The sequence below is a fragment of the Theropithecus gelada genome, chromosome 17 (genome assembly GCF_003255815.1).
Source record: "Theropithecus gelada isolate Dixy chromosome 17, Tgel_1.0, whole genome shotgun sequence".
NCBI lineage: Eukaryota > Metazoa > Chordata > Mammalia > Primates > Cercopithecidae > Theropithecus > Theropithecus gelada.
The window spans coordinates 34795786-34810961 of record NC_037685.1 but is presented as its reverse complement, the minus strand read 5'-3'; the positions used below and the strand labels follow the sequence as shown (position 1 = coordinate 34810961).

General features: G+C 39.2%; 1 protein-coding gene across 6 annotated transcripts in view; it reads left to right on the top strand.

Moving 5' to 3' along the window:
• DZIP1 (DAZ interacting zinc finger protein 1) overlaps window positions 1-13554 on the top strand; it is a 63799-nt gene extending 50245 nt beyond the window's left edge. For 3 of the 6 annotated variants that reach the window (XM_025364384.1, XM_025364385.1, XM_025364382.1), the window contains 8 exons: window positions 523-665; window positions 4182-4344; window positions 4687-4816; window positions 5407-5460; window positions 6893-7083; window positions 8488-8618; window positions 9741-9915; window positions 12366-13554. In XM_025364384.1, coding sequence (XP_025220169.1) covers window positions 523-665; window positions 4182-4344; window positions 4687-4816; window positions 5407-5460; window positions 6893-7083; window positions 8488-8618; window positions 9741-9915; window positions 12366-12445 — 1067 coding nt within the window. In that variant the 3' untranslated portion in view covers window positions 12446-13554. Of the gene's footprint in view, window positions 1-522; window positions 666-4181; window positions 4345-4686; window positions 4817-5406; window positions 5461-6892; window positions 7084-8487; window positions 8619-9740; window positions 10074-12365 lie in introns of those variants that run through there. The other 3 variants (XM_025364383.1, XM_025364380.1, XM_025364381.1) reach the window with 1 other exon arrangement.
• The last annotated feature ends 1622 nt before the right edge of the window (window positions 13555-15176 follow it).

Below are 15176 nucleotides of genomic sequence, written 5' to 3'. Positions count from 1 at the left end.
TGTTGCTCAGGCTAATCTCAAACTCCTGGGTCCAAGTGAGCCACTCACCTTAGCCTCTGAAAGTGCTGGGATTACAGGTGTGAGCCACTGAGATGGCCAAAAATTTTTAATTATTTAAAGTAAATTCGGCTTTTTCTTCATAAGATGATATGTAAATTCTAACAGAGTGAGCTTAGAGATGAATTTTTCAGGAGATAGTGATATAATTCTAGTGATAAAACATTAAACTCCTAAATAATTTTTTTCATCATGCTTCTGTAGATACATATATATCTATAGTTGTCATCTGATTAAGTGATCCAGAGTCTTTAAAAATACTGAAGTTTTAAAGTAGACATAAAATAGTTTTAAAAGCTACGTAACTTAAGCATTCTGTATTGTGCTGAGTGACTACAATATCCAAAAGTTTTAAAACATCACAAATACTTGCTGCTTAAAAGCTGTACTTTGTCATTTTCTGCTTAGAGATTTGATGTATTTGCTTAATTCATTTTTTAACACATTTTTAAAACCTTATTTCAGGAAGAGAAAATGAACAGAAATTAAATAACAACAAAATGCATTTAAGGAAAGCTTTGAAGAGTAACTCCTCCCTCACTAAGGGACTAAGAACAATGGTGGAGCAGAACTTGATGGAGAAACTGGAAACCTTGGGGATTAATGCAGTATGTTCATTCATTTTTGGAATATTTTAGTTTTGCTATATTTTGTTTTCTAAATTAGAAATGATCAGAGAAGAGAAGAAAGCACATCAATTCTGTCCGTGTTTGCAGACCAGAGGCTAATGTGACCTACTTTATTTATCAAACACTTGAATAGCATTCACTGTGTGGCTGGCACACTTCTAAGAACTTAACAAATATTAACTCATTTAAACATAGAAACAAATCTCTGAAATAAATGACATTAGTATCTTGACAGTTTACAGAAAAGGTAAGTAACTTGATTAACGTCACACAGCTAGTAATGAAGGAGCCAGGGTTTGTATCTAGGCAGTCACAGTGCTGCTTACATTCTGATATTAACCTCAAATCATTGCCTATTACAAAACCAGCACTTCATTAATACATGTTGAATGAATGGATGAATGGATACGGTTTCATATTGTTGCCAGATTGAATAATTTTGGTATATCCTATCATATAGATTCTTTTTGCTTTTTCTATTTTTATTGACATACATAAAAGACACAAACCTTAATTGAACTTCATTAGTTTATATGTATATAAAAAAGTGCATCTAAATATGCATATATACATACATATGCAAAGCTTGTGAGCACATATGCATGCATGGGCACACACGTGGATGTGTATAGTGTGTATGTGTGTATGTAGATATGTATATATACATGTATGTATCCTTATATATGCAGATATCTGTATGTGTATACACATTTATGTATATTATATGTGTATATACATTTGTGTATATGTATGTATATAGATTATGTATGTTTTCAGATGTATGTGTATGTGGCTATATTTGTGGATATACATGTTTGTATACTTTTATGTATATAGGCGGATTTGTATTTACATGGATGTGTGTGTACGATCTAAAACCAGCACCCAAATGATGAGATCGAACATTTCCAACACTCTGGAAGACTCTCTTTACCTTCTCCTGTCAATATCACCCCCTACTTCCCAGTTGGAGAGAAAGGGTATTCTGACTTAGTTTTGCTTGTTCTTGAACCTCATAAAAGTGGAGTCATACACTGTGTAATATTTTATATCTTCTTTTGCTTATGATTTTATGTATATGATTCATACCTGTTCTTTCATGTAGCAGTAGTTTGTTCTTATAGCTTATAGCTTATTGCCTTATAGCATTCTATTGTGTGACTATACTGCAGTTTATCTCTTCCCTGCTGATGGACATTTGTGTTTTTATTTTGGGGCTCTTCTTGGCTGTTAATTCTTGTACGTGTCTTTTGGTGAACATGGGCATTTGTTTTTCTTGAATATATATCTAGGGATAAAATTGCTGGGTCAAAGGGTAGGCATATGTTTAGTATAGTAGGTGTTGTCAAATAGTTTTCCAAAGTCTTTGTACCAACTCACACTGTCCCTAACAGTGTTTGAGAGTTTAGTTGCTCCACATCTTTCATCAACTCAGTCTTTTTAAATTTGCACATAGACCCTTTTTAGGTGGGTTTTGACCACCCTTTGGGCAGTGGAAATCAAAGACATTCATCCTACACAGATTGTTTCTTGAAACTGTAGTTTTCCATATTGATTGTTTGCAAGTGGCTTTTTGGGTTTTAATTTTAATTGGGACATTTTCTTTTATCCTAAGATTATTAAAACTTTCTTTTTTTTTCCTAATGCTTGGAGAGGTTTTCCTAGTTTTTTGTTTGTTTTGTTTTGCCTTATTTTGTTTTTGTCTATCGGGGCTTTAAGAATTAGGTTTTGAAACAGTGATTTGGAGAGCTAACTTAATTTCCAGTTGGATCAGGTGTCCCAATATCATTTGTTGTATAATCCATTGTTTCTCCATTTATTTAAAAGGACACTTTTGTCATATAGGAAATCCCTATATATATTTGGATTTGTTTTTGGACTTTCAACTGTTTTACCTTGGTTTTTGTGTGTTCCTTTGCCCACACCATACTAATTTAATTGTAGTGGCTTTGTCCTGTGTTTTAGTATCTTTTATAGGCCATGCCTTCTTCATTAGTCTTCTTATTTCAAAAATTTACTGGTAGTTCTTCCATGTCTTGTTTTCCAATGAACTTTAGGAATAACTTTTCAACTCCCAGAATAATGCTTGTTGGGATTCTGATTGAAATTGTTTCCAGTTTTGTATATTAAGTGGGAAGGATTGACATTTGTACAGTATTAGGCCTTATCCTCCAGCTACATGGTATAGGAAGATAGGCATAAAACAAATGATTGTCCAGACAAATGGGAGATCTCTAATTTAGATTGTATGAAGTGAAATAAAGGAAAAGTAGAGGAGGGGGTTGATTGAATAACTGAGGTCAGAGAAAACTTCTTCTTGGAGGTGGTACTTAATCTGATGATGCAGATTTCTGTCCTGGGCAACTAGGTGGGTGGTAGGGCCAGTACCTGGGACTGGGAAGGCTGAGGGAAGCAAGGGGTATGGGGACAAAGATGATAGGTAGCTGTGTGTGTGTGAGACACTGTTATTCAACAAATATCCCTTTAACTAGTTTTCTTCTGTCTAGATTCTCATCAAATCCAGATGACTTTTCTCATATTGTCTCTTTAATTATGCTATTTGCATAGTTAAAAGTCACCTCTAGCCGGGTGCGGTGGCTCACACCTGTAATCCCAGCACTTTGGGAGGCCAAGGCAGGTGGATCACGAGGTCTGGAGTTTGAGACCAGCCTGGCCAACACGGTGAAACCCCATCTCTACTAAAAATACAAAAATAAGCTGAGTGTGGTGGTGGGTGCCTGTAATCCCGGCTACTAGGGAGGCTGAGGCAGGAGAATCATTTGAATCCGGGAGGCGGAGGTTGCAATGAGCCGAGATCGTGCCATTGCACTCCAGCCTGGGTGATAGGGCCAGACTCTGTCTCAAAAAAAAAAAATAAATAAATAAATAAATAAAAATAAAGAGAGAAAGAAAGTCACCTCTGATGCTCTGATGACCTATTGTTCCTTGTAGAATAACCTTTCAGCCTTTTAGGCTGGCATTTAGTCTCTTCTGCTGGTTTCATCACCCAGGTCTTTGTAAGCATTAACCTGTGGGATGTGCCTTGCCTGTTTCTGCCTCGACACCTTCCTTTCTCACAGGTGTCCGTACCCCATGCCTACCCATCTGGAAATTTCTCCTTGTTTTTGCTTGTTTGACTCCACCTGTCCTTCACGCCACAGCTCAGCCTTCCCTTTCAGGCTTCTCTGGCCACTGGGGCCTTCGATGGCCTCTCTCCCTGGAATTCTTCTAGCCTTTGTAGACTCATTGGGTTCTTATGACACATAGCCTCGTTGGTCGGCCAGTCATAAACATATGCATGCCTTATGTGCCCAACTGAACTCATGGCCTCTTTGGGGCCAGGAGAGTGTGTTACTTGTTGGGGCACCCTCACCCTCTACACACAGCTGGAGTCCTGTAAGGATGGATTGAAATGTTGGCATAGTTAATGCTGATATATCCCCATGAAATGAAACCTCCCAGGATAATTGGCCAACTTCAATCTTATTCTTTCAGGATGTACATGGCATTTCAAGTGATCAATTGCATAGAGTACTAAAAAGTGTGGAATCAGAAAGACATAAACAAGAAAGAGAAATACCTAACTTTCATCAAATTCGAGAATTCCTTGAACATCAAGTCAGCTGTAAAATTGAGGAGAAAGCACTACTATCTTCAGGTAAGCTTGTTACCTACTGCAAATGGGAGCTTAATTTAACAACTTTTTCTTTTTTCTTCTTTTTTTCACCACAAGATATCATTAAATTATTATAATTTTAAATGGTTAACAAACTTTGCCACTTCATTGACAACTCTCTTACTGTTTGTACTATTAAATGCTGGGTCTTGGATTTTGTTTTTACAGTAAAAACAAAACAACAACCCTCGACTCTGGCTTTAAACCCTAGAGATGGGATTGTTCATTTCCACAGCAGCATAGGGTGTATTACACTGTTTACCTTTGCTTTTCACTTACTGACCATAAAGGCAATGGAGACTCATGAATGACACTCTATTCCAGATAAGTACAGTGTTTCTCAAATGGATACCCTTTCAACTGGAGAAGTACCCAAAATGATACAACTTCCTCCCAAAAACAGACAACTGATTAGACAAAAAGCTGTTTCTACTGATAGGACATCTGTTTCAAAGTGAGTATTTCAGCCCTCAGATTTATTTTATCAATGTTTGTCTTAGCTCAGGCTGCTTTAACAAAATACCATAGAGTGGGTGGCTTCACAGAAATGTCTTATATTCCCATTTTGGAAGCTGAAAGTCCAAGATCAGGATACCAGTATAGTCAGGTTCTGGTGAAGGCTCTCTGCCTTGCAGACGACTGCCTTCTTGCCATGCCTTCAGATGGTGGAGATACAGCGAGCTTTGGCCTCACTTCCTCTTATAAGGCACCAATCCCATCATGGGGGCCCCCATCTTCAATGACCTCATCTAAACTTAATCACCTCCCAAAGGCCCACCAGATACCATCATACTGTGGGTTAGGTCTTCAACATATGTATTTGGGGCGGGGGGGACACAGACATTGAGTCCATAACAGTGTTTGGTCCAACAGAGAATCACACTTGTAATTCCTACCAGTCTCTTGTTGACAGTTGGTGACTTTTGTTGCTGCTCTTCCTCGTTAGTATATGTCAAAAGCAAAAGTCACCAGTTCCATAGAAATGTATCTGAAATTATATTATTAACTTCTGCAATTTAAAAATATTTTTCTGTTGTTTTTTAGAATTAAGAAAAACATCATGGAAGATCATTTTCCCAGAAAGTCTTCAACTATTACGTGAGTACTGATGGGGATGGGAAGGTCATTTTAAAAATTATTTTCACTGAACATTCCTTTCATTTTAAAGTAGTATGCTCATTATGGTTGAATGAAGCCATAATTATTTACTATCATAATTTGTCCCTTTGTGATACGTTATTTGTGACATGTCTTTCTGTCTTTATCAGTTAGTACATAAGTCAATAGCCCTTAACCACATTATGGATTCCATTAAGAAGAGAGACACCTGAGTCATTCTTATATCCGCCCCCTGACAATGTTGAGTAATTTCTCAATAAGTACATTTAAATTAAATGGCTGATGTTGAGTTTTTATGCCTAGACCTGTGACAATGTAACTTTGTTTTAAATGTAATAATTTCGTGTTCCAGTTTTTTGTGGAAGTTAATAATGACCCTAGTAGCTCTTCCTCTCTTAGATCCTCTTAGGATACTAAAAACCCTAGCTCAATTGCTCATCACCTGTGTACTACTGATTTAGTTGATTACTGTTGTAAGCTTGTTTTCTTATCTGTAATATGGGATGTTTTAAGTCCCAATTTCCTTATCTGCAATATGGAATAATGCTGCCTTTTTCACAAGAGAGTTCTACAAATTAAATGGGAATGTATGAAGAGGGCTTGGCTCAGTGCTTGGCACTTGTGGGTACTCAATAAATTGTAGGTATATTGTTACTAATTATGAGTAAGACTAATTTGATCATGAATAATTTAATCATCATTGCCTTATTCTGGAGATATTGATGACATAAATCTCTCTTCATTGAGGTACTGTGTATTAGAGACAATAAACAATGATTCACCCTTCAAAAGCACTTTTCTTATACATAATCTCATGGGAAGAGCATTATTTCTTGGGATGTGGTGTGAATGAATCAACATGTACAAGACTGACACATTGTCTGGAATTTAGGTGCCCAATAAATATTATTTAAATGAACAAACACTGCTTTGAACTTCTATTTCACTTTAAAATTTGGGTAATAATTCATGTGATGATACAAATGAGATTGTGTATGTAAAAGTTCTTTACAATAAAGTGCAGTATAAAGAAACTAAGTAATGACACAATTTTAAAAGATGAGTGGTTATACTGAGGAATGTTTTTCTTTGAGAAATGTTTTTCTTAGGTGTATGAAAACCAAAATTATTAAGAATATACACATTTGGGTTTAGAGGAGACAGGCCCCAGCTTCAGCCCATTTTGATAAACATGCCCCGTTGCTGGCAGAGATCTGGGCGTGGGAGGATGCTTCAGTCATGGGTATAACCTCTGGCCTTGCCGCCATCTTGGTCATAACCCCAAAGGCACTTGTGCCCACTGGGAATTACCTGAGAAAGGTGCCACCACTTTAAGAGGCATATCTTTTAATATCATAAATCTTGAAGCATTACGAAAACAGCACCCCTGTCTCGGTGTTGATTTGTGTAGGACACCTCCCTTTAGTTCAGAGGAGGAGCAGGAGGACGACGACCTCATCCGGGCATACGCATCCCCAGGCCCACTTCCTGTGCCGCCATCGCAAAACAAAGGCAGCTTCGGGAAGAACGCAGTGAAAAGTGACGCGGACGGGACCGAGGGAAGCGAGATCGAGGACACTGATGATTCTCCCAAGCCCACAGGTGAGCTGTTACCTTGGAAAACTCTCTGGAAACTTTATTTAGGACGGTGGCCCTCACCCGGGTGTACCGAGCATTGGGAGTCTGAGCTCTGGGAGGGTGCGCAAGAAACGGATGCAGCGGATCCCAAAGGCGCCCACGGAAAATGGGCAGGGCTTAGCACTTTCCAGTTGAAGGAGAAGAAGGAGTTGGGAATGATACCTGGTATATTAGTTTGCTAGGGCTGCTATAACAGTAGCATAAACTGGGTGGCTTAAGGAACACAACCTTATTGCCTCACAGTTCTGGAGGCTGGAAGTACAACAGCAAGGTGTAGGCACTGTTGGTTCCTGTGAGGGCTGCCAGGGAGGGTCTGTTCCACGTCTCTGTCCTTGACTTGTCTTCTCCCTGTGCATCCTCACATCATCTTCCCTCTGTGTGCATCTCTGTCCAGATGTCTGGTTTGTATAAGGACATTGGATTAGGGCCCATCCTAATGACCTCACTTTACCTTGATTTCTTTTGCAAAGGCACTGCCTCCAAATAAGGTCACATTCTAAGGAATGGGGGTTAGAAATTCAACATGTGAATTTAGAGGGACACAATTCAACCCAGGACACTGGGTGACTATGAGAATGGCTGTTCTAATACACTGTGCTGCCTCTTGGAGCTGGAGTAATACTAAAGGAAGAAAGATCTTAGCCTGTCACTGCAAATATTTGCTGAAGAGAAGTAGAGCTGATGGATCATTATTTTTAAAAAAAATTCTACTTAATGCAATTTTAAAATTATATATTTTAAACATATCAGATGTAATTTATTATATTTAATATATTGTATGTAATTTGTTATATTTAATATATTTTGGATGTAATTTGTATTGTATATAATGTGTATATACCATGTATTTGTGTAATGAGATAAAATATAATGAATTCATTTAAAAATTCATATTGTTTTTGTAAATACCCTTATGAATATTCCATTCATGCAGGTTATCTCACTGAAATTAATTTCTGACCACACACTTGAATGAGATCATCTTTCTTTGATTTAAAATGAAAACTTTAGGCCAGGCACAGTCGCTATCACCTGTAATCCCAGCACTTTGGGAGGCCGAGGCAGGAGGATTGCTTGAACCCGGGAGTTCAAGACCAGCCTAGGCAACATAGCAAGACCTCGTCTCTATTTTTTTAAATTAATTAAATAAAATGAAAACTTTATAGCTCATAGTCTCAAGGATTATGATTATTTTAAGGATTATGTGTTTAATTTTTTAACCCCAAAGTACATCAACTGACTTGGAAGTAATACATAATTATTTCCAAAGCTTAGACTCTTTCAAAGTTTCCTGTAAGGTTATTTTGGAATTGAAGATAGATGAAATTTTTAAATACTTCACTTGCCTAATTTTTATTGATCTTATAGGAGCCACCATTAAAACACCTACTGAAAAAGTTGAAAAGATGTTTTCACATCGCAAAAATGTGAATAAACCAGTTGGTGGAACTAATGTTCCTGAGATGTTTATCAAAAAAGAAGAATTACAAGAACTAAAGGTGAAATCACTTTTACTTTCTAGATATACATTTATTTGTCTTTTGACAACACCTTAGTGGTCACACTTTTTGTAGTGAAATATAAAACAGATAGTTAGCTGGTATAGTAGAGGTTGAGATTTTCACCTTTCTTGTTCTCAGTATTGCATTTCTTTCCATTCCATAGACAGTCAAAGATATTGGTGTGATAACTGCAACAATACATAATAAGCATCACACTTTACAGGTTTTCAAAATCCTGTCACATGTATTATTTGATACTTGCAGATATCAAATGATTTGTACAAAGAAATTTGTGACTGACCAGAATCAGGGCCCTTCAGATCTTCTCCACTACCCTCACATGAGATCTTAGGGACTTTTAAGGGTTTAGCCCCACTTGGGAGCTGAAGTGAGGGTGGAGCTCAAGCTCCTCTGTCTGCATTAGAGAAGAAGCCCAAACATTTTCCCAGCGGTTCTAACAGCCAAGATGCCAGAAGTGTTTCTGTGGATGGAGCTCTCCCATTGTATTTCTGGGCACAGCAATGAATCATCTGTGTTAACTGGTCTTCCAGTCCAGGGCATTTTGTCAGATTACTTTTATTAGTTAAGTCTATTTGTGTTACACAAGCCAAAAATGACAGAAAGTCCTGTGTCATTCAAGAGAGTGCAAAAGCATCTTTCTTTAGGAAGGACATGCTAGAACTGTGTGCACCTTCCGGTTGGGGGCTATTTCTCCAGGCCTTGGTGTGATGTGTCGGTAGTTAGATGTCATTATTATCACAGAGGTAAGAAGCGAGAGCAGACCTCACTCCTACTCGAGAGCACCCTGCCTTTTAGCGTTTCGTACCCCTACAGTGTAGTATTTCTGGAATTTTCTACATTCATGATTAGTAGAGTAGGAAACATATATTTCCATGGCAGAAATGAAAAATAGATGATTCAGATTTCAGAATACCAACTTCCAAATCCATTTCATTGCCCTGCAGTAATGACTAGATTTGGAAGTATTAATAGTTCCCCACTTCTTTCCTTATGGTTCAATGTTAGATGCTCAGTCTAACCAATGAAATGATTGAGGGGCACCGGGTTTTTTTTTTTTTTTTAAAGAAACATTAATTATTCTCCATTCCTTTCTTTTAGTGTGCAGATGTGGAGGATGAAGACTGGGACATATCATCCCTAAAGGAGGAGATATCTTTGGGAAAAAAATCTGGAAAAGAACAGAAGGAACCTCCACCTGTGAAAAATGAGCCACATTTTGCTCATGTGCTAAATGCCTGGGGCGCATTTAATCCTAAGGGGCCAAAGGGAGAAGGTTCGCTGCTTTCCCCTCTAATACAAGCTCAGTCCATTTTCTTATTAGTTGTGTTTCATCTTTATAAATATCTAATTAACTTATGCTAGTATATCATCAGACAAGAAAGAAAGCTGTCAGTGCTTTATGTTATTTAAATAAGGAGTGGATATGTATAACTTACTGATTCATATATATTGTTATTTTTATTTAATTATAGGACTAATCTTTAGTCTTTAAATTTTTAAATTTATTTTTATTTTTATTTTTTGAAACAGGGTGTTATTGTCACCCAGGCTGGAGTACAATGGTGCTGTCATGGCTTACTGCAGCCTTAACCTTCTAGGCTCAAGCAGCCCTCCCACCTCAGCCTCCCTAGTAACTGAGGCAGTCCTCCCACTTCGGCCTCCCAGAGTGCTGGGATTACAGGCATGGGCCACCACTCGTAGCCCCCAAATTGTTTGTATTCTTTACATTTTTTTTGTTTGTTTGTTTGGGTGCAGTGGCTCACGCCTGTAATCCCAGCACTTTGGGAGGCCGAGGCGGGCAGATCACGAGGTCAAGAGATCGAGACCATCCTGGCCAACATGGTGAAACCCCATCTCTACAAAAAATACAAAAATTAGTTGGGCGTGGTGGTGCGCACCTGTAGTCCCAGCTACTCAGGAGGCTGAGGCAGGTGAATCACTTGAACCTGGGAAGCGGAGGTTGCACTGAGCTGAGATCACGCCACTGCACTGCAACCTAGCAAAAGAGTGGGACTCTGTCTAAAAAAAAAAAAATTTTTTTTTTTTTTTTTTTTTTTTTTTTTAGGCTATGGGGTCTCAGTATGTTGCCTAGGCTGGATTCAAACTCCTGGGCTCAAGCAATCCTCCTGCCTCAGCCTCCTGAGTAGCTGTGACTACAGATGTTCTCCACAATGCCTGGCTTTTATGTTATTTTTGAAAATGTCTATACCCATATTCTCGTCATGAAGATGCCTTTTAGGAATTAAAATTTCTGATCATATACCTGAATGAGACCACTCTTCTGGCAGTTTTTCTGTATTAGTCTGTTTCCCTATTAAATATTTTTCTTCATTTTCTCCCAAGGGAGTTTTCTGTTATAGCATTGTAGTCAGTAGGATGAAATACTATGAGATAATTACTTGAAATGATTTTCATATCCCCCAATCTAGAGCCTAGATAAGCCTAATAACTCAGTAAAGTTTTTTAAATTAGAAAATTTTAATATTTTGTCAAAGTAATTCTGGCACATGTTGAAAGCTGAGTAGTTCAGAAGGCTTCTCTTTGCCATCGCACCACCTTCATTAGTGGTACCTCTGTGCCTCTTAGTAACGGCCTTAAACCACTCTGTTGATTCATCGACTTTAGATATTAACTGTTGATGTCCTGCAAAGACAGATGGGGACTTGGCTCATTTTCACCACCCACCGCACCTCTCATGCCTTCTTCACTGTTTTTGTATTCCTACGTATAATTTTATTACTTTTTTTGTTTTAATTAGAGATGGGGGTCTCACCAGGTTGCCCAGGCTGGTCTCAAACTCCTGGGCTCAAATGATCCTCCCGCTCCAGCCTCCCAAACTGTTGGGATTACAGATGTGAGCCACTGCACCCAGCCTGTAATTTTAAATTAATACCTGCACATCTCCACCCTTGCTCTTTTCATTTTCAGCAGCCTCTCGCCCCTTTGTAAGATAAGCTGTTGCTGCCTCTGTCCTTCACGATACCTTTTCTCTCACATTGTCCAGTTATAACATAGCTGTTGCATAACTGGCATCAGTTATCTGTGCTGTCTAAGCGTCAACTCTAATTATTGAAAACCAGGAGACCCTGTTTGCATTACAGTGACTCTTTACACGGCCAAGAGGATGCCCTAAGGAAATCTCCTGTCTCTTTACTCCAACATCATAAACCTGTGCCCCTGGAGGAACACATTTCTACAGTCAAACTTGAGTGGAATTCTCTGCACTCTATTTCAGTGGCTCAAAATCATGGCATTTTAAAATTGACTTCATTGTTAAGCCTATCTACCCTAGAAAATCTGTTTTTTAATACTTAATCCCTACTTGGCTTGCTAATTTCATCCTTCTTTCTTTACCATCTATTCACTCAGAGTCAGTAACTACAACACAAATGTACTGAGCACCTTCAACATCCAGGCCCTGAGCTGAATGCTGGGGAAGGAGTGGGAAGCAGGATGTGGCCCCTGCTGTTTGTAGGCTGCAGGGTGGAAGCTTGCATCCAAGGGTCCTGTGAGTGTATCCTAGAGATGCGACCAATTCATGGTTGGATTTTAAAGTGGCATCCTATACATAGCTCATGGGGGTTGGGAGATGAGGATTCATGAACACATTTAGACACTGAGTGATTAATGACAATATGAAATTATGGATTTTTATAGACTTGACAATGTGCTTGTTTAACCGTTGAGGCCTTCTCTTCTCCTGCCTTTCCCCACCACTTACAGGACTTCAAGAAAATGAATCAAGCACATTAAAAAGCAGCTTAGTAACTGTGACTGATTGGAGCGATTCTTCAGATGTCTGATTCCACATGTCAGAAGATTCTTCCAGAAGCCAGCAGTATTTCAGTATCACAGTGTTTCAGTAACTTGCCTCCATGATTCCAGTGTTTCTGCCTTACTGTGTTTCCAACAGCAACACAGAGACTGATTCAAAGAACAATGGTCTCTTTAATGGCACTCATTACAGTATTGAAAATCAGATCATCAACAGTATTTCGAAGCATATAAAGGTGTTTAAGACTTCTGCTGCTGCTTAAAAATAACATGTCATTGAAGTCATAAAAAGTTTTTTCTTCAGAACGGTACTCTAGTGTTAAGTGTATTTTTTTCCAACTAATTTTTAAGTGAATTTTTTTTTTAACGTACAGCAGGTTTTGGTTTGAATTACTAAAACTTTAAAAAATATTTTTCTTATGTATGCTGTAACATCATAGGTGTTTATAAAATTCTGTTAGTAGTCTTAAAATTGAATTGGTGGAACCACTAGTCCCTAAAAGTTAGTCTGGTTATTTTTCATATAGAAGTAAGTTTAATCCGAGTGTGGTGGTGTTCACCTTTAATCCCAGCTACTTGGGAGGCTGAGGTGGGCGGATCGCTTGAGCCCAGGAGTTCAAGACCAGCGTGGGCAATATAGAAGACTCCACCCCTCCACACCCCAAAAAAGTAAGTTTAGAATTAGAATATAGCTAAGTCCAATGTTAAATACATTTTCCTGAAGTACATTTGTCACATTCAGCTTTGAGAAACTGTAAGCATGTTACTATTAAATGGTTGGTTATTTTATATAGTATATTCTTTATCTTGGATATTTTATGAATAAAGTGTAGTTATTTTAATTGCCAATTTATCAGACTAAATAGAAAATATTTGAGTCATTACTGAATTCATGTATTTTTTTTTTACTTTTTAAATACCCAACATGTATTATGAAATACCTCAAAAGTAATTTAGTTACATTCTTAAACAATGACATTGTCGAAAGTCAGAAAGTTCATATAAACTGTTTTTTGCATTTTTATAACTTGGTGGTACTATATTCTGTTTCCAAGAAAAAGTAACCTTTTAACTAAAAGATTTGTTGGGTTTTAGATCTCTTTTCATTTGTCAACCTTTTCAGTAAAGCACTCCGTTATGTCATTGTGACTGTGGCTGTGTTATTAGAGATGAATTCTGAGTTAAATTTATACTTATTAGAGGTCTTACAGAGGGAGAATCTGGCCTTGACAGCTATGCCATATCACATCCTGTCCTAATGGTTAGAACAAATCTTTATCTGTTTCCACCCACCCTGGGATCCTTTTTACTTGTAAGCCATACTTGCCCTCTAAAAAAATTTTTCCAACTTCCTAAAGGGGCTATTTCATGCAGATATACTCACTTTATATGTATGTTTCTAAAAGCTTTAGTGAAGGCTGAATCCAAGTTTCATGTAGTAGGACAGAGAATGGCAATCTACAAAAATACACCATACCTAAGATGACCCATGTGTCACTTTGTTCATTCAGTTATTTATTCAACAGATATTTATAGAGGGGGGTGGAGCAAGATGGCCGAATAGGAACAGCTCCAGTCTCCAACTCCCAGCACGAGTGACACAGAAGACCGGTGATTTCTGCATTTTCAACTGAGGTACTGGGTTCATCTCACTAGGGAGTGCCGGACAATCGGTGCTGGTCAGCTGCTGCAGCCCGACCAGTGAGAGCTGAAGCAGGGCGAGGCATCGCCTCACCTGGGAAGCGCAAGGGGAAAGGGAATCCCTTTTCCTAGCTAGGGGAACTGAGACACACAACACCTGGAAAATCAGGTAACTCCTACCCCAATACTGTGCTTTAAGCAAACAGGCACACCAGGAGATTATTACCCACACCTGGCCGGGAGGGTCCCACGCCCGGAGCCTCCCTCATTGCTAGCACAGCAGTCTGCGATCTAACCGCAAGGCAGCAGTGAGGCTGGGGGAGGGGTACCCGCCATTGCTGAGGCTTTAGTAGGTAAACAAAGCCGCTGGGAAGCTCGAACTGGGTGGAGCTCACAGCAGCTCAAGGAAACCTGCCTGTCTCTGTGGACTCCACCTCTGGGGACAGGGCACAGCTAAACAACAACTAAAGCAGCAGAAACCTCTGCAGATGCAAACAACTCTGTCTGACAGCTTTGAAGAGAGCAGTGGATCACCCAACACGGAGGCTGAGAACTGAGAAGGGACAGACTGCCTGCTCAAGTGGGTCCTTGACCCCTGAGTAGCCTAACTGGGAGACATCCCCCACTAGGGGCAGTCTGACACCCCACACCTCACAGGGTGGAGTACACCCCTGAGAGGAAGCCTCCAAAGCAAGAATCAGACAGGTACACTCGCTGTTCAGCAATATTCTATCTTCTGCAGCCTCTGCTGCTGACACCCAGGCAAACAGGGTGTGGAGTGGACCTCAAGCAATCTCCAACAGACCTACAGCTGAGGGTCCTGACTGTTAGAAGGAAAACTATCAAACAGGAAGGACACCTACACCAAAACCCCATCAGTACGTCACCATCATCATCAAAGACCAGAGGCAGATAAAATCACAAAGATGGGGAAAAAGCAGGGCAGAAAAGCTGAAAATTCAAAAAATAAGAGCGCATCTCCCCCGGCAAAGGAGCGCAGCTCATTGCCAGCAGCGGATCAAAGCTTGACGGAGAATGACTTTGACGAGATGAGAGAAGAAGGCTTCAGTCCATCAAACTTCTCAGAGCTAAAGGAGGAATTACGTACCCAGCGCAAAG